Source organism: Aotus nancymaae, unplaced genomic scaffold (assembly GCF_030222135.1).
Source record: "Aotus nancymaae isolate 86718 unplaced genomic scaffold, 86718_ANA_hifiasm-v0.15.2.pri h1tg000057l, whole genome shotgun sequence".
NCBI classification, from domain to species: domain Eukaryota; kingdom Metazoa; phylum Chordata; class Mammalia; order Primates; family Aotidae; genus Aotus; species Aotus nancymaae.
Window position 1 is genome coordinate 32,474,718 of NW_026988471.1, and position 18,845 is coordinate 32,493,562.

The 18,845-nt window shown below is 40.4% G+C and overlaps 1 protein-coding gene across 4 annotated transcripts in view; it reads left to right on the forward strand.

The window, feature by feature from the left end:
- Window positions 1-18,845, forward strand: part of RASGRP3 (RAS guanyl releasing protein 3) — a 128,956-nt gene that overhangs the window by 90,030 nt on the left and 20,081 nt on the right. For 3 of the 4 annotated variants that reach the window (XM_064363993.1, XM_064363991.1, XM_064363992.1), the window contains exons 7-12: window positions 514-661; window positions 2,123-2,296; window positions 2,668-2,784; window positions 5,352-5,627; window positions 13,182-13,259; window positions 14,664-14,780. In XM_064363993.1, the coding sequence (XP_064220063.1) occupies window positions 514-661; window positions 2,123-2,296; window positions 2,668-2,784; window positions 5,352-5,627; window positions 13,182-13,259; window positions 14,664-14,780 (910 nt within the window). The remainder of the gene's footprint in view (window positions 1-513; window positions 662-2,122; window positions 2,297-2,667; window positions 2,785-5,351; window positions 5,628-13,181; window positions 13,260-14,663; window positions 14,781-18,845) is intronic. The other variant, XM_064363994.1, reaches the window with a different exon arrangement.

An 18,845-nucleotide genomic window follows, 5' to 3' on the forward strand; every position in this document is an offset into this window, starting at 1 on the left:
GAATGATCCAGGAATTATAAGGGATGTTTGGTGAAAATACATATTATTTAGGATCATTCCTAATGAATCAGAACCTCTGGCAGTGAGGTCCAGGCCTCTGTCTTTATAACAAGCTTTTCAGATAATTCATGTTATACTGAAGTGTGAGAACCACAGCTTCTACTGGTTTCCATGTGCCTTAAATCATCAACTATATCCTGATAAACTCCCAAATTTATATATACTAGCCCCGATCTTTCCTTTATGATCCAGACCTTGCCGGTCACAAAGAGACTAAATAAGAGATTCTGGATGGATCAGTGCAAAACTTACTCTATCTGTCTGGAAAAACAACTCCAAATTTATGTTCTATTGGCAATTGGTCAGTGGTTTTCTCTTCAAATATGAAAGACGGCATGTATTTTGCACAAGCCCCTGGATGCAAGCCAAGAGTTACAGAGTCAGTAGGTTAATAACTTCCATTGAGTGAAATGGGCTTTCAGCACATTGACCGGACTCACTCTTCTTTTATAGTCCTTCCTATGACTGGATGAGAAGAGTCACACAGAGGAAAAAAGTATCCAAGAAGGGAAAAGCCTGTCTGCTGTTTGACCATCTGGAGCCCATTGAATTGGCTGAGCACCTCACTTTTCTGGAGCATAAATCTTTTAGAAGGATCTCAGTAAGAAACTTGACATTTATTCTTCCAAGGATAACAACCACCATGCCAACTTTCCCAAGAGCTGCATTTTCATACTCTGAAGTGTTGGCAGCTTCTATCACTGTGCTCTGCTGGAAAAGTGCCCTTAATTCACAGGAACAATCCCTTTTAACCAAAGATAAATATTATCCTGTCTTTATTTTATGGCTCAGGAGCTATATTTCTGTCGCTATTTTCAATGTCTCCTTTCATAGGATTAAAGCGTGATTTTTCTAAATACTCAGTGGAGATTTAACCATTCAAGGTTGATTTAGCTCCATTGACTTCTCCCAAATGAGCGTGTTTTGCTAGGCCCTTCGTTTTTGGGAAAAAATATTTAGTTAGGTTCAGATTTGTATAAATGGCTAATTATGGGTGTAGGTTGAAAATAGGAATTGTCAACTTTAAGGAGAATCTCAACATCAGGTTGTTTCTTTCCCAGAGATAGAGATCCTGAATTAAACTTTTCTTTCCTACTCATCTTGATGGAGCCTCATTCCTTCCCTAACTCCCCCTTTTCTTTCTCTGGTCTGTGATTTCTTAGCCTCCTGCTCTCTATTCTTCTGTTACGATAACATTTTCCACATTGGTTCACAATCAGCCAGCCACTTTGCTTTGTCTCGCCAAGCTCTGGGGAAGTCACTCCTCCTTTTCCAAGGTGTCAGAGAATGAATTACATTATTGCTTGCAAAGAAGGCCGTCTTGGTTCGAAGCATGAATTTCTGAAAGGCTGATTCTTTCACTAAGTAATCCTACTTGGAGAGGACCTTAATGATTCCCCGCAGGCAGGCGGTGGGAGGGAGTCCCCTGCACTGTTTATATGACAGAAAGCTTGTATGTATTTCTTGACATCCATGCTAACATTCTGAAAATGTGTTTGTCTTGCAGTCTTACTTCAACTGAATTTTTTCCTTCTGTCGTCTTTTTCTTGAAACAACTTTATAACTGATGCTAATTTGAAATCATTACATTTATGTTCATATCCTCGTCTTTATTGTATGCCATTGCATCTTTAACTTGCCTGATTGGAATCACCAGCAGTGTGTTAAAATTGGAAATTCTTAAGTTTTTCTTCGGAGACAGTGATTGTTTATACCTAGGGTGTTCCCAGGAACCAGCATTTTACTGAGTGTCACAGATGGATCTTATGAACCAGTAAATTTTGAACTCATTGGAATAAGACTTTGAATCTTGCTCCTTTCTCCTCTAACCAATGCTGTAATGTACAGTAGTGGGTGTCTGTGCGTAGGATAAGTGGGGTTTGAAAAGCAGCAAAATAATATTTTAAAGGCACATGTATATTCAAACTTGTAGGATGCCATTTTAAATGTGAAATAAATTGTTCTGTTATGAAACAATATCTCACCTCTTCTATGCAATATTCTAATTTTTGATTTTACAAAGGCTCCATTAATTCAGAATCTCTGAATCTTCCTTTCCTAGTTCACTGATTACCAAAGCTATGTCATCCACGGCTGCCTGGAGAATAATCCAACCTTGGAAAGATCTATTGCTTTATTTAATGGAATCTCTAAGTGGGTCCAGTTGATGGTTCTTAGCAAACCAACCCCCCAGCAAAGGGCAGAAGTTATCACAAAGTTTATCAATGTTGCAAAGGTATGTCTGGTAATCAGACTGGGGTTCTCGAGTTCTAGATGTTCATTTACTCTACTGAGAAAAGTCATTGAGGAAATGTGGTGATCACAATATAAGGGCATCGGACTCGCTGATGTCTAATGAACAAATCATATTTCTGCAATGCAAGAAGATTTGCTTTCAAAAAGTAATGCTTAGAAGCATTTAATGTAGCCATTTTTCTGTGAAATAATAGATATATTTCTCTGGATCTGTTTGTGCATCCTTCTAAATTAATGTAATTTTTTTCCTTAGGTCCTTGTTATTAAAATTGTGCATGCATTTACTTGTAATTCAGAAAGTTTAGAATAATTCAGAAATCCTTAAAAAGCACTGATGCATTTTAATTGCAGAAGCTCCTTCAACTCAAAAATTTTAACACCCTGATGGCAGTGGTGGGAGGCCTCAGTCATAGTTCCATTTCACGCCTCAAAGAGACCCATTCTCATCTCTCTTCAGAAGTTACAAAGGTACAGTAGATTTGATTCTAATCCAAAGTAAAAAATACATTTGTAAATTGGTCAAGTTTAGCATATGCCTAACAAATGTCACTCAGAGTGGGAACGTTTTCCTTTTAAACCAGTGGAAGGTTATACATGGGGACAAAGTAGAAAGAGTAGCCACACCAACTAAGTCCACCTGGAAAAACAGGTTGGATGTGGTGTTAAGTGTCCCAGGAAGAATGCTTTAACATACCATTAACATATAATAGTGGTAAATATTCAACAGATATCTATTTGGTCCTTGCTATGTGATAGGCACTGTGATACACAAGGTAAATAAGAAATAGGCCGGGCATGGTGGCTCACGCCTGTAATCCCAGCACTTTGGGAGGCCGAGGCAGGTGGATCACCTGAGGTTGGGAGTTCAAGACCAGCCTGACCAACATGGAGAAACACCATCTCTACTAAAAATACAAAATTAGCTGGGTGTGGTGGCACATGCCTGTAATCCCAGCTACTTGGGAGGCTGAGGCAGGAGAATCGCTTGAACCCAGGAGGTGGAGGTTGCGGTGAGCTGAGATCTTGCCATTGCACTCCAGCCTGGGCAACAAGAGCAAAACTCTGTCTCAAAAAAAAAAAAAAAAAAAACAGAAATAGTTCCTACCCTACCTCCTGAAATAAAGTCATTGAATGACTACTCTATTCATGACATTGTGTTGGGCACATCAGAAGATAGAAAGAAGGGGAAGACATAGGCCTTGTATAGAAATCCTCAGATTTACAGCTGAATTGTCATGAAAAAGTATATATTAGGTATTAAAAAGAGTGATTTTACAAACTGAGCTTTTCTACTATATTTATTTTCATGACATGATAGTTGTGTTTTTTCTTGAGCAAAAACGAACATTTTATAAGGATGAATCTTTATGAAGAGATTCTCACGTAAGAGTGCACTTTGCTATTTCAATCAGGACACGTCTAGCTGTGAGTTTAAAAGGAAAAGAAAAAATCTACAATAATTAAACAATAAGGAAATGTATTGTCTGTCAAGAGTGGTGGCTCACACCTGTAATCTCAGCACTTTGGGAGGTGGGGAGGATTGCTTGAGGCCAGGAGTTTGACGTCAGCCTAAATAACACAGCTAGATCCTGTCTCTACAAAAAAAAAAAAAAAAAAAAATTAGCCTGGTGCGGTAGTGTGTGCCTGTAGTCCAGCTATTTGGGAGGCTGAGGTGGAATGTTTGCTTGAGCCCAGGAGTTTGAGGCTGCGGTGAGCCATGCTCATACCACTGCACTCCACCCTGCGGGACATACCTGGAAATCCAGAGAAGGAGCCAGCATGGTCTGTTCAGAGCTCTGACTCAGGTGCTCTGCCTGCCTCTCAGTATCAGGGAGTTTTGTTTGTTTGTTTGTTTGTTTCATCAAACTGGTTTCTCTCCTAATTGGGCTGTCTGTAGCAACCAAAAAATTATGTTCCCTTGTTCATAATTTGAAATAATGAAAGTTGAAGATAGGGAAGACTTCTCACTTCAACTCTTCACCTATAGAATTAAAGACCTCTTGAGCCATCTCAGGTCTTACGTCCATCCCTGGACCAATAATGGTTGCCAGAGGAATGCAAGGTACTGATTGGCTTAACCCTGAGTTCCTGAACCAATCACAAACTAGAGGGATGCAATTACACTGATGATAAATCAGAACTCATTCTTGGTCCTGGAAATGGAAACAGCTCTGTCTGAGTCACATGGGCTGCTTTGGGAGATAGTAAACTAATCAAAATTGGGATCTACTAAAAAGGTCTGGTTGCTGTGAAGTATCCATCGATAACTTGTCCACATAAACAAGAGGAAGTAAGCCACAGAAGTACCGTTGTTTGACCTCATACTCGTACTCATTCCAAGTAGAATGGGACTTATTATGTAATAAGTACTTCATTTTCTTTTAGCTTTGTACCAAATCTCAAGTAAAAAGCAAAACCAAATTTTAAATGTTGTGAAGAATCTGATAGAAGTTTATAGAGGCTTGGAGAACTACCAGTGTATCTTTTTAAATTATTCGTGGGAACTTCTCTGACTAACAGAGAAAGAAACTGAGGCCCAAAAAACTGAAGCGACTTGCTCAAAGTCACTCTTCTAGTTAGGCAGAATACAGAATCACGGCTATCTCACACCGCATTGCAACTTTACCCCATACTGTCCCAGATTCACCTCAAGTAATATTCGGAATGCAACTTTCTTGGAACAACTAAAAAATTTTTAATACTCAACATGCTTCAATTTGTGGACAGTAATATTTTCATAAATTCCAAAACATCTAACTACATGATGCCATTTAATATCACAACATCCCAGTAGGTAGGCAGACGTGTAGGCTGTTTCCGTTTTATAACAAAAGGGAACAGGCTGCTCAAAGCATAGCCAGGCCTAGTACGTTTTTCTAACTTTGTTTTTCCTGATTCACATTTCCCTGCATCAACATTGGTGCAAGTGATACTTTTCTCAGTAGCTGAGGAATTTCCTAGCCATGCATTGCAGGGCCTGGGGGTGTGCAGAAGGGAAAGTTGTCTGAAAATTCTACTTTTCCATCTGTTCCCAGAACTGGAATGAAATGACAGAGCTGGTCTCCTCCAACGGCAATTACTGCAATTACCGCAAGGCCTTTGCTGACTGCGATGGCTTCAAAATCCCCATCCTTGGAGTACACTTGAAAGACTTGATAGCAGTCCATGTCATTTTCCCAGACTGGATGGAGGAGAACAAAGTGAACATTGTGAAAATGCACCAGCTCTCCGTTACCCTGAGTGAACTAGTCTCCCTGCAGAATGCCTCTCACCACTTAGAACCCAACATGGATTTGATCAACCTGCTCACGGTGAGTTCCAAGGAGCCAAGTTTGGGCTTAATAACTCTTCTGCAGGAGTCATAGGACGATGTGTGCCAGCAAATCATTCTGGGGGAAAATTGGTTTCAGAGTCAATAGATGAGAGGAAATCTCATAGGAAAAGGGAATAGGAACCCTGGTTAATATTTTCCATGACTGGCAAATCTTGGGGCAAAGAAATCTATCTTTGTTCAGAGGGGCCCAGTCTCTGCCAAATGGCTCCACTTCTGGAGTTCTTAGAGAGGCTCCTCCAGACTCTGTCTCAGCCCTCATTCTCCTTCACCACATTCGTCCAACTCATCACATTCTTCTGTATGTCCTCCAGTCATCTGCTCCTCTTTATCCTCATTGCACTGCTTTGGCTGAAGCCTGTAGTAGTGCAAGGACCTTCTACGTGATCTTCCTGTTCCCATGATGCACCTCCCAAACCCCCAGGATGTGGTTTACAGTCTGGCGTTCAAGATTCTTCGAGACTCAGTCTCCGACCATCAGCCCAGCCTTGTTTGCCGTCACCCTCTCCCACATTTTACCAGTCTGTGAGAAATATTGAACTTCTTGTACTTCCCACCATGAAATGCTGCCTACTGCTTCCTGGCCTTTGCACTTTCTTGGAGAATCCCATCCCTACCCATTCATGTATTGAGTTCAAATTCAAAAGCCTGTCCTTCCGGGGCATTCTCTCCCCCTCTCCAAAGCAGTCATGCATCTGTCACATGTCGCCCTTGCACTTTATATTTTCCTTAACTATAGATGGTATCACTTTGCAATCATTTTTTTTTTCTGTTTGTCTGCCTTACATATCATATCCCTAGCACCTCTCACAGTTCCTGGCATATTTAGGAACTCAATTAATGAACTGCATGCTGTATTTAGGAGTGATGTGGCTTAGACAAAAGAAATTCACCTACCACTCTTACCTTTTTGGCATTTGTAGCATACATATTTAGATGGTCTCTGGGTCCTATCTTAGAACGTTTAGACACAACAGGTGTATAGAGAATGTTTCCCATTGGCTGCTTCTTTGTGGGAAGAAGAAGCATAACCAAATTCGCTCTCTTGCCCTTCCTTAAACAAAAGTAGATTGCAACTTCCCCGTTTGGGTTTATAACACTGTAGCATCTGAAACTCAGCTGCAATACTGAATTAACTGTTTTCCTTTTATGGCTGTGGAAAATGAAACCAATAACTCCTCTCAATTTCTGAGATCCTAAATCACCTAGGACTGCTACATTGGAATAGGAGTATGTTTTCTCACCCTTCTCACAAACTATTTCTAGAGCATGTAATTGTTTACCAAAGAATAGACCTCCAACCGGGTGTGGTGGCCCATGCCTGAAATCCCAGCACTTTGGGAGGGCGAGGCAGGTGGATCACGAGGTCAAGAGATCAAAATCTTCCTGGCCAACATGGTGAAAACCCATCTCTACTGAAAATACAAAAATTAGCTGGGCGTGGTGGCATGTGCCTGTAGTCCCAGCTATTTGGGAGGCTGAGGTAGGAGAATCACTTGAACCCAGGAGGCGGAGATTGCAGTGAGCTGAGATTGTGCTATTGTACTCCAGCCCAGGCAACAAGAGCAAAACTCCATCTCTATCTATCTATCTATCTATCTATCTATCTATCTATCTATCTATCTCCCTCTAAGTGTAGGCAATAATGCTAGCTATACCCCTTCAAACAAAGCAGAAGTGGCCAACACACAGAAACACAGATCTCTTAAAGATGAGTTTTTATGACAAATAGTAAACACACAGACTTTCTCTACTGGGGGCAGGAAACACAACTCACAATAATCTAAGCACCTGCATTTATTAATCATTTGCCATGTAAATCTGTTTCCATTAATAAGTGACCAGAGTTACAGCCCCAATCACACTACAGACCCACAGCCACGGGATGTCTGCAGACTGGTCTCCATGTGGAGCCTAGGCTTCCTGTGTCTGTGTCCAGGCTGGCCACGATGTCAAGCATGCATAACTTCAGAGAGCAGGTGCCTACCCTTGGGCAATTTCTCATAGAGATAAAACATAATAGTGAGGTAGGGAAATTAATTTTGAGTTATAAATGAAACAAGCAACGTTATGACAAAGAGATTTTTAGAGTAATATTAGGCTGAGTGTGGTGGCTTGTGCCTGTAATTCTGGCACTTTGGGAGGCCAAGGCAGGTGGCTCACGAGGTCAGGAGTTCAAAACTCAGCCGGACCAACGTGGTGAAACCCTGTCTCTACTAAAAATACGAAAATTAGCCAGGCATGGTGGCACCTGCCTGAAATCCCAGCTACTTGGGAAGCTGAGGCAGGAGAATTGCTTAAACCTGGGAGATGGAGGTTGCAGTGAGCCGAGATCGTGCCACTGCACTCCAGCTTAGGCAACAGAGGGAGACTGTCTCAAAAAAAAAAAAAAAAGTGGGGAGCGGGTATTTAGAGAAACATTGAAGGGTTTTCAATAAAATTTCAGGAGTACAAATGAAAAAAATCTGAACTCTAGAAATAAAGGTTAAGAAAAAAATTCCTTTTTGCTGGGAAGGAATCTTTCTCTCTCTCATACTGAAGGAAAACTTAGAAGCCATCAAGCGCCGTATTTAGTAACTGCAGTGTTGGGTAGCATAGCGTAGTGGAAATCCTAGATGTCAGAACTTGCTTTCAGCCTTGCCTCTGCTGTTGCTTGGCTTTGTTTCCTTGCTAACAGCCTTGACTTTGGCTTTTTTAAAATAAGCGTTTTGTGCTCATTTGTGAGGTCTTGTCCAGCTCTAAACTTCTAGGATTCTAGATGTAAGAACCGGTGGAGCCTTGAGCATAAGGAAGCAAGAGTCAACCTGATTCTGTAGTGCCAGCGCAATAGTGCATCACGATAGCACAGTCCTGTGTATGAGTCACCAAACATCAAGCCAAGATCCTTTCTTTCTCCCCACAGCTAAGAAGAAAGTTTAGTGCAGGCCAAGTGTGGTGGCTCACACCTGTAATCCCAGCACTTTGGGAGGCCAGGGTGGGCGGATCATGATGTCAAGAGTTCAAGACCAGCCTGACCAACATGGTGAAACCTCATCTCTACTAAGAGTAGAAAAATTAGACAGGCATGGTAGCACATGCCTATAATCCCAGCTACTCAGGAGGCTGAGGCAGGAGAATTGCTTGAACCCAGGAGGCGGAGCTTGCAAAGTGACTCCATCTCAAAAAAAAAAAAAAAATTTAGTGCATAGTAGTATATATTCATGCTTCCTGACTCCTGGGGATTAATGTCCTCAACATGGGGACCAAGGCGGCCTCTCTCCCTTGGAATATAAGGGCAGTGTTCTCTATGAAGCCACACACACCTGGATTAGAACCATATGACTGACCACAGCTGCCCCAATGCATGTAAAGGTGTCCACACGCCAGCATCAGAAGGGGTGATTCATTTTGCCCATTTATAAGAACATTTCCCTCATATCCCAATTCATTTTAGGACTCTAAATTTTCATCCGAAGTGTTTGTTTTCATCTAAACATGGCTTGAGTGAGGTCACCTATATATGGGGACAGCCCTGGAGGACAGAAAAAGAGAACCCTTAAGTTCATCAACAATTATTAAATGTCTACTCCGTGTGGTAGGCTGCAGGGCAGTGCTTTAACTTTCTGTAATAGTTGATTACGATTTCCACAGCACTTTTCATATATATTTCCTCAGTAAATTCTCACATGCACCTGCCATGCAGCCTGGGCAGGGCAGCAAGTGGAACATAACCTACTTGATCCTTCCTTTTTTTTTTTTTTTTTTTTTTAACAAAAAAAGAAACTGAGATTCACAAAGGACAGGGAGTAAACATCTGCATCCCAGCCTGGGCCGGGTTCCCCTCAAATGGACGTTTGCTCTCTCGTGTGGGCGCACTGCTGACATCTAATTTTTTATTTCACATCTGTAAAAATTAATACTGCTCTCTCCCCCTCTTCATGAAGTGCAGTAAAGGAGGTAACTGCAAGGCGAAATCTATGAGGGTGGGGGCTGTGCTTGTCATTTTTATCAGCGTATCCTTGGGCCCTGGAAAGCAGCACCAGGCATGTTGAGGGAAGGAGGATCATGCCACCAAACCGTTGGGATTTGTATTGTTCCTCTTCTCAGGAAGTATCTGGAGATAACATTTCCCTTGTATCCCAATTCACGTAACCTGGAGTTTTAAAAACTGATGCTTCTGTTGCGTGGTATATGGTGGTATATGAAATAGTCTGAATCTCTTCATGGTATTTTTAGCCTTGTCAGTTACTTTTACCATTTTGAGTACATGCAAATAACTGGAAAGCCCCTGTATTTTTAATTTTAGTCTCATTTTTAAAAAAGAAGAAGAAGAATAAGAAGAGTTTCAAAAATGGTGAGTAGAGGCAGTCTGACGTCCAGGTGTGTTTTATTTTGTGATAAACAGTCAAGCCCATGTAGATCCTAATGAAGACTGAATCTGCAACCAGCTTTGCTGAAAGGATAGGTTGGTCAATGCAACAACCTAAAATAGTGGACTGGAACATTTGTCAGAAAAAAAAACCAGCCAGGCTCAAAATATGTTGGACAAAAGCAAATGTTCTTGAAATTCCATTGACGAGCAGCCCATATTATTAAAAAGGTGTGTAGAAAGTAGAACAGATCACTCTTTAGGCAGGTCCCTAAATCCAGAGGAGATCCAAGAGAGGAAGTAGAATCGTGGCTGGGAAAGAAGAGATGCCAGGAGCTTTACATTTACGAGGGCAGCTTTACATTCATGGATAAGCACAGTGGCATTTGACTGCTGCATTGACTGGAAGTCAAACCCTGCATTTGTAACCTTCTAAACAAACCTAGTCAGACACCCATTCGCTCATTTAATCTTCACCACAGTCCTGGGAGGCAGCTATTATTTATGATCCCCATTTCACAGATCAGGAAACTGAGACTCCAGAAGATTAATTGCTTGCCCAGGCTCACACTACTAATAAGCAGAAAGCAAATATTTGGAGACTACCAGAACATTTTCATCGCTGAGCCAGTTATCTCTTTGACACATGGAAATACCCACGGATGTTCTGTTTCTTTTGAAAGAGCATCTCCCTGACTTAGTGTGTGGCTTATTTGGATTTCTGGTTGGCCGTTGTAGTGCTGCTGTCATCTCCGGCAGATGCTGGTGCCAGTCATCACAGGACTTGGAAGCTGAGTCAGGAGGAAGGGAACACGCTCCTCCATGTCCGGATTAACTTCTGATAACAAGGAATTCAGAAGGAAGGAGTCACTTGGTTTTCTCCTTATGTAACCTTCACAGTACGAGGCCACAAGCTGGGACTGGGGGTACGGAGGTGCAAAAGACAGATGTGCTGCCCACTTTCACGAGGCATAGGGCCTGGCAGAGTTGTCTGTTGTGGGATTTACAAAATGGTAAGCAACTGCCCATGGCCGATGTATTTTATTTGGCCCACATGGAATCATAAAATTTTTTGTTGTTCCCAGTGTTTAAAAATTGGGATAGTTTACCTAAAACTCCAGATTCCTGGCTTCTCCTAACAAATCAGAAGATCTGGAAACTCAAGGACCATTGGTAGGCTGGCAGCAATTTGCCATTGCTGGGTAGCGATGTTCATCCCAAACCACATCTCTCCCTGTTGCTTCCTTAACACAGAGAGGTGCTAGGGCCCATTTATCATCACACATTTTTCTTACTGTAGCGCGAAGATGAAAGATCCCTAAATAAATTACATCTGTAAAGACTCTGTTTTCCAAGTAAGATGCTCTGGTACCAATGTCTCTATCAACATGTACATTTGCACATCCTACTTTGCTCTTTTATATAACGGGCTGGCTCCTAAAGGCATTTGTTGGTGACATGTGGATGTTTCCTTTCCTGTAAAAAGGCAGAGTCAGGGAGGTAGGAGTGATTGCTGTTCAGGGGAAGGCAAATACAATCTCTCTTCTTTGTAAGCAAGATTTTCGTGATCTCGAAATGATACTGGGGAAACTTTACAGTTAAATCAGTTTGATTTTGTTTAGAAAAAAACTTTGTGACAAAGTACAGGCAAAAGAAATGTGACCTGATTATGAAGTCCTTAGTTTAAATGTTATATTCAAGTAGCTGCTAGAACAGTGACTAGAATGGTCCCTGGCACATAGTACGTTACTGATAAATATTTGTTGAATGAATGATTTGAAAATGAAACTTTACAATGCCAACTTCTTTTTTAAAGGAAGTAGAACAGGAAAAGGAATCTTTGAAAACATCTTTGCCTCTGAGTTTTCTCTTGCTTCCTCCTTTCTTTTCCCTTTCACTCCACTCTCATACACATATTAGATAAAGTATGTTAAAGAAAAATTTTCATTCCTACATGGTCAAAGAAGGGAGCCAGCACTGGTTATGTTCATGGCCGGGGAAGTGATGTGATTCATCGAGTGTCCTAGCTTTAAAGGAATGGGTGGGAATTGTTCAGACTTATTTTAAGCCTCGTGACTTCTGTTTTAGGTGAGTGGGAACATGCATTGCAGGCTTTGCAGATTTTATCCACGTTCTCCAATCTGGATCTGTGTTGTCCTTGCCTACAGTGACCTTCTTCTTTCTCTTGTCCAAATTAAGTCCCAATCCTCCTGGTTAAGTCGCAGTTCACAAGGACCTCCATGAATCTGTCCTGATCATTTCAGTCTCCAGTGGCCTCTATGCATAATAATAATATGACTAATAACACATGCAATAATAACAGTAACATTAACACTACACAATAACACTCCTTGAGATTTTACTGAGGTCCTGTGTGAAATACTTTACATGCATTATTTCATTTGGTCCTGATATAAAGCCAACTCAGTAAGGACTTTTATGATCATTCCCATTTTCCAGATGCAGAAACTGAGTGTCAGAGAGGAAATGACTTGATAAACATTACAGAGCTAGCCAGTGGCAGGCTCCATGCTTGAACGTAGTCCTGACTGACTACACAGCCTCTGACCTCTTGTACTTACTATGCTGCCTCCCTGATTCCTGACCGATTCCTGGAGCACTTAAGTGGAGCAGCTACTTCACGCTCAGCATGTGCTGCCTTTTATTGCTATGAACACATCTTTTTAGGTTCAAATAAATGATCAGGCCCTGGAGGGCAAGAAATGATTTTATATTGGTTTGCCTCACCAGGACTTAGCACAATGCTCTCAAATGATAGGAACCTAGTTAATTGCACCTGTATTTCCACAGTCTTTAATCAAACCTTGAAGGCAGCATTTATTACACTTATAAGTCTTACTGTTTGCATCTGTCCTTGCTTCCAGCCTGGAAACAGCAGGTCTCCCTCATCTGTGACTCAGCACTGAGCTGCTGGGAGCTGCTCAGTAAATACTGCTGAGGAATTGAGTTGATGGTTCTGGTCAATACTGATGATAAACGATATTAACGTTTTCTCTTTTAAATTTCATTTTCCATCTCTGCATACCGTCTTTTTATTGTTCTGCATTTACTCAAATTACTGTATTAGACAGTGAACTTAAACATTCAACTGAAAAATTCAGCAATGTAAATAAATAAATAACTAAAGGTAATCCAACATATTTATCCTTTTTAATTTTGTTGTAGCTTTCCCTGGACCTCTATCACACCGAAGATGATATTTACAAACTGTCACTGGTGCTGGAGCCTAGAAATTCTAAATCGGTAGGTATAATTTTCTCTCTAAGGATCTGTGCCAGTCACTTTTTTTTGGTTATTTACAGTAATTGTCTATTACAATGTTGCTTTATGTTCTAAAATGGAAGAATTTAAAAATTGACATTATTCCCATTTTATCAGTGGGACAGCTTAGTCCTGACAGTTTGAGAATTGTGTCTTCATACCAGAGGCTAATAAAGAGGAAGAACATCATTCTCATTACTCTGTTTTATAATTGATCTTCTATTTATTGTGTTCCTGCTAAGAACTCAACACACATAGGACTAAAAAAAAAAGGAAAAGAATAATAACTCATCTTAATGTTAAAGATCATTTAGACCCTTTCAGGTTTTAAAAAAGCTCCATTCCACATAAAATTAGATTTAAAATTTTAAATATCTTGATGATAATTTACAAATTTCTCTGCTAACCATCGATTCAACTGAGAATTTGGATGTCACATTGGATGGTGTCTCATTTAATAGATGGCAAACTCTTAGTAAATAAACATTATATAATGAGATTGAGGGCTGGGCGTGGTGGCTCACACTTGTAATCCCAGCAATTTGGGAGCCCGACATGGGCATATCACAAGGTCAGGAGTTCAAGATCAGCCTGGCCAACATGGTGAAACCCCATCTCTACTAAAAATAAAAAAATTAGCTTGGCATGGTGGTGGGCACCTGTAATCCCAGCTACTCGGGAGGCTGAGACAGGAGAATTGCTTGAACCCAGGAGGTGGAGGTTTCAGTGAGCCAAGATCACGCCACTGCACTCCAGCCTGGGCAACAGAGCAAGACTCTGTCTCAAAGAAAAATAATAATAAATAATAAAAATAAAATAATAGAATTTAAGTTGCTATTAAACAAAAGGCAGTATCCAAACATGTATTTAGTTACAGATTAGATTTCAGTAACAAAAGATGCTTGTTTTATAAGCATTTAAAGCATAAAAAGCTACATAAATGTAAGTTTCTACTGGTATTATGAATATACAAAACTTATTCATTCTTCTCAGTGTCCCTGGCCCTAGTTGCTCAAGGCTCCAGTTAATGTTGAAAAATATGGCCAGTCATGGTAGCTCATGCCTGTGATCCCAGCACTTTGGGAGGCTGAGACAGGAGAATTGCTTGAGCCCAGGAGTTAGAGAGTAGCCTGTGCAACATGGTGAAACCCCATCTGCATTAAAAATACAAAAATTAGTCAGGCATGGTGGCACACACCTGTAGTCCTAGTTACTTGGGACACTGAGGTGGAAGGATGGCCTGAGCCCAGGAGGCAGAAATTGCAGTGAACCAAAATTACACCACTGCACTCCAGTCTGGGCGACAGATCCAGACCCTGTCTCAAAATAATAATAATGATAATAATAATAATAATATAATTGAAAAATATGTGTTTTTTTTATCAGCAGCCTACCTCCCCTACGACACCCAACAAGCCTGTGGTGCCCCTGGAGTGGGCATTAGGGGTGATGCCAAAGCCAGACCCCACAGTCATCAACAAGCACATAAGGAAATTAGTTGAGGTAAGTGGATGAGGGAGAATAAAGAGAGGGCACTAGAAGACCCTTTCTCTTTCCAGAATATTCTGCGATTGTCCAGGAATCTGATGGAACCCATGAAAACAGCCCTCTGGCAAGTAGGAACAATTTAGCAGGTACTTCGTACTACCTGGCATTGGCCTCTTGGGAGAATCAATCTGAAAGACCCTCTTCCCTTTGTTGTCCGTCTACTCTCTCTTGCCCAGATACTCTCAGCTACTCTCAGCTCCTCTCTTTCCCAGGCATTTGCCACCTCTGTCATTGTCAACAGCTCAAGGGATTGGGGATTAGAATCACTCATAAAAAACTCACATGGGTCACACTAAGATGCCCAATAAATTGGTTACCCAAGGGCAGGAAAGAAATCCTGTAAGTTGGATAGTTTCTCCTTTCGTATAGTTTTGGAATTTGACCACGCAGAAGCCCAATGTTATTGAGATTAGAAAAATCACCTAATGGAGGACAAGGCTCTGTCAGAGTTTTCTGTGTAGAAAAGAGCAGAAGTGCCAATGCGGGGAACACGGTAACATCTCGGGTACAGGAAACTGCGATCCTGAACTAAATGTCGACTTGAATGGATTGGTAGGTACATTTGCTGGTGCAACAGAATTGAATCTTTGGGATATTATGTGCTTTGGGCTGGGAAAAGATGTTTAAAGAAAAGGAAAGAATGTCTTACATCTTAGATAATCCAGGAAACTAGGAGGCACTGAAAGAAAAATTTTGTGGAGCATGTGAGCAGGAAGGAAAAGGGTGGTGCTGGTGCAGAGAGGAATATTAGTGAGAGAAGGGGCTGAGGAGATAAGGTCCAGTGGAGGCCGTGGTAATAACAGACCCAGCTTGGAAATGGGAAGGTGAGGAAAGGATCCAGGGACCCCCAGGGAATGCAAGGACTGAGCTGTGGCTCAGGAATGTCCGAAGCCAGGAAATGGAGGCAGATCTGTTCTCTCTCCCAGTCTTATTCTGACTGCCTCTGCCGACTTGGAGAATTTCTCTCTCTCTCTCTCATTCTGTCTTCCTTACCTTCTCTCTCTTCCCTTTTCTCCAAATTCCTTACCATTGGTTCAATCAAACAAAAGACCTAGATTTTCTGATCAATTTTACTCCATAAAAAATCTTCAACTCACAGTATAAATGTGGATGTTAAACTATAAATAGTAGGTATTCCAAAATAGTTAACTTTTAAGCTTTTTTTATTATGGCTAAGCAATGATACTGGGATTTTCACACACACAAAAAAAGAATGTTTTCTGATTTTGCACAATTCTGTTACCTATGAAAAGGCTCGAGATAGGCTCATTTTAGTCATATTTTTAATTAACGCATTCATTTATACCTTATCTACTTCCCAAAATACTCCTGAAGCAACTGCCAACATAGGGCAATATTGATAAATAGAATAAATAGAAACTACTGGGAAAGGGGAGAAGACTAATTAAAACTGGAATCAAAATCAAATATAAATTTGTGTACATGTGTTTGCAGAAAGAATTTATAAATTTTTTTGAAAACCTAATTTTGCAGAAGGCAATGGGAAACCTTTTTTATTTTTCTCTGATTATAAAGGAAGATAGAATCATCAAAACTATTAAAGCATTACATAAATTATAGAAAACAAAAAGCTTTACTTTGAGATCTTGGTAATTCTGTTCTCCAGGGATAAGCACTGATGATTTGTAGATGATCTTATATGACTTTATTCTGTATGTATATATTAAAACATACTACATACATACTACATACATACATACATGTATATCTTACACAACTTTGTTCAATTATTTCTTTAGAACAGATTCCTTGAAGTGGAATTGCTGTGTCAGAGAGTAGGCACTTAAAATTCCTGATTGTCTTCCAGAAATACTGTGGCTATTTACATCACTAACTTGATACAAGTCTACCTATTGTCTCATACCTTAGAAAATGATCAATCACAGTATTTTAAGATTTTATTTAATCTGAGAGGTTAAAAAAGTTTCATTTATGTTTCTGTAATGATTAGCAGAGTTGAATACCTTTCCATGGATGCATTGGCCATTTGTATTTTTATTTGGTGATTGCCTGTTTGACTTTTGTGTCTTTGCTCTCATATATGCTGCAAATAACTTGCTCTGTTTGACATTTATCTTAAAATTTGTTAATTGAACTTTTTGGGTTAGGATATTTTGCATTTTTTTATAATAAAATATTTTTCTTTATGGCTTCTGACATTGATGTCATGCTAAGAAAGTCCTTTTTCACAGGATGAATATTTTCATTTATTTATCTTTGGTACTTTTATGCAGCTTTGGGCTTTTTTTTGCATTAAAATATAGAATACACTAGTGCAGTGGCTCATGCCTGTAATCCCAGCACTTTGGGAGGCTGATGCAGGTGGATGGCTTGAGCCCAGAGTCTGAGGCTGTGGTGAGCTACGATCGTGCCACTGCACTGCAGCCTGGGTGACAGAATGCGATTCTGTCTCTAAAAAGATAAGTAAACAAATAATATATAATACATCTAGAATATAGTTTGGAGGTAATTTATTTTGTAAGATTATTAGCCCTTTAACTCAACAGCAGTTACTGGATAATCCATAATTTCTCTGTGGATTTTAAAAGATACTTATCATCATTTAAAATTTTATATATACATGTTTCTGGACTCCACTCTCTGTGGCATTTTGTATCATGTTGTTTTGATTAATGTAGCTGTGTAGAATATTTGATTTCTGAAAGGACATGTTCCTCCTCATTGCTCTTCATTTAAAATAATTTTTTGCTTACTTTTAACATACCCACTTTGATTTGAACTTTATAATCAATTTGTTCATCATTTAAAACAAATCCCTACTGGGATTCTGATTGGAATTGGATTAAATGTACACTTTAATTGTTGAGATAACACCTTAAAGCTTTATTTTGTATTGTCATGGTGTTGGAATTTGTAAATTCACTAAGCCAATTCCTACTCAACCCTGAGGTTTTGGTTTAAACCTTGCTTTTCCCAGGAAAACTTTCTTAATCTACCTCCTCTTTTCCCCCCACTGATAGCACTATTTTATTGATTGATTGATTGAGACAGATTTTCACTCTTGTTGCCCAGACTGAAGTACAATAGCATGATCTCGCTTACTGCAACCTCCTCCTTTCAGATTCAAGCAATTCTTGTGCCTCAGCCTCCTGAATAGCTGGGATTGTAGGCATGCGCCACCATAACCAGCTAATTTTTATTTTTATTTTATTTTATTTTTTTAGGAGAGATGGGATGGGGTTTCACCATGTTTGTCAGGGTGAGCTCAAACTCCCGACCTCAGGTATCCATCAGCGTTGGCCTCCCAAAGTGCTGGGATTATAGGCATGAGCTACTATGCCCAACCTCTGTTTTATTTTTAATTTTATTTTAAATTTATTTTTTAAAGATGATGCCTTGCTCTATTCCCCAGGCTAGAGTGCGGTGGTGTGATCCTGGCTCGTTGTAACCTCAAACTCCTGGACTAAGCAAGCCTCCTGCCTCACCCTCACAAGTGGCTGGGACTACAGGCATGCACCACCATGCCCAACTAATTAAAAAAAAAAAATGTAGCAATAAGCCCTCTCTATGTTGCCCAGACTGGTCTCAAACTCTTGGGCTCAGGTGATCTTCCCACCTCTGCCTCCAACTCCCAAAGTGCTGGCATTACAGGTGTGAGCCACCACACCCAGCCATTACTCTGTTTTTATCCTCAACAAATCACTTCTCTTTTTATATTATAAAGGCCTATTGATTTACTTATCTTTCACTAGATTCTAAGCTCCTTAATAGAAAGGATCATATGCTAGTTATCATTGCTTTCACAATAACAAGTTCAGAGCCTACTTCATAGTCATTCAATAAATACTTATCTTGGCGGTGACTCATGTCTGTAATCCCAGCACTTTGGGAGGCTAAGATGGGCAGACCACGAGGTCAGGAGATCGAGAACAGCCTGGCTACCATGGTGAAACCCCATCTCTACGAAAAATACAAAAAATTAGCCAGACTTGGTGGCACATACCTGTAGTCCCAGCTACTTGGGAGGCTGAGGCAGGA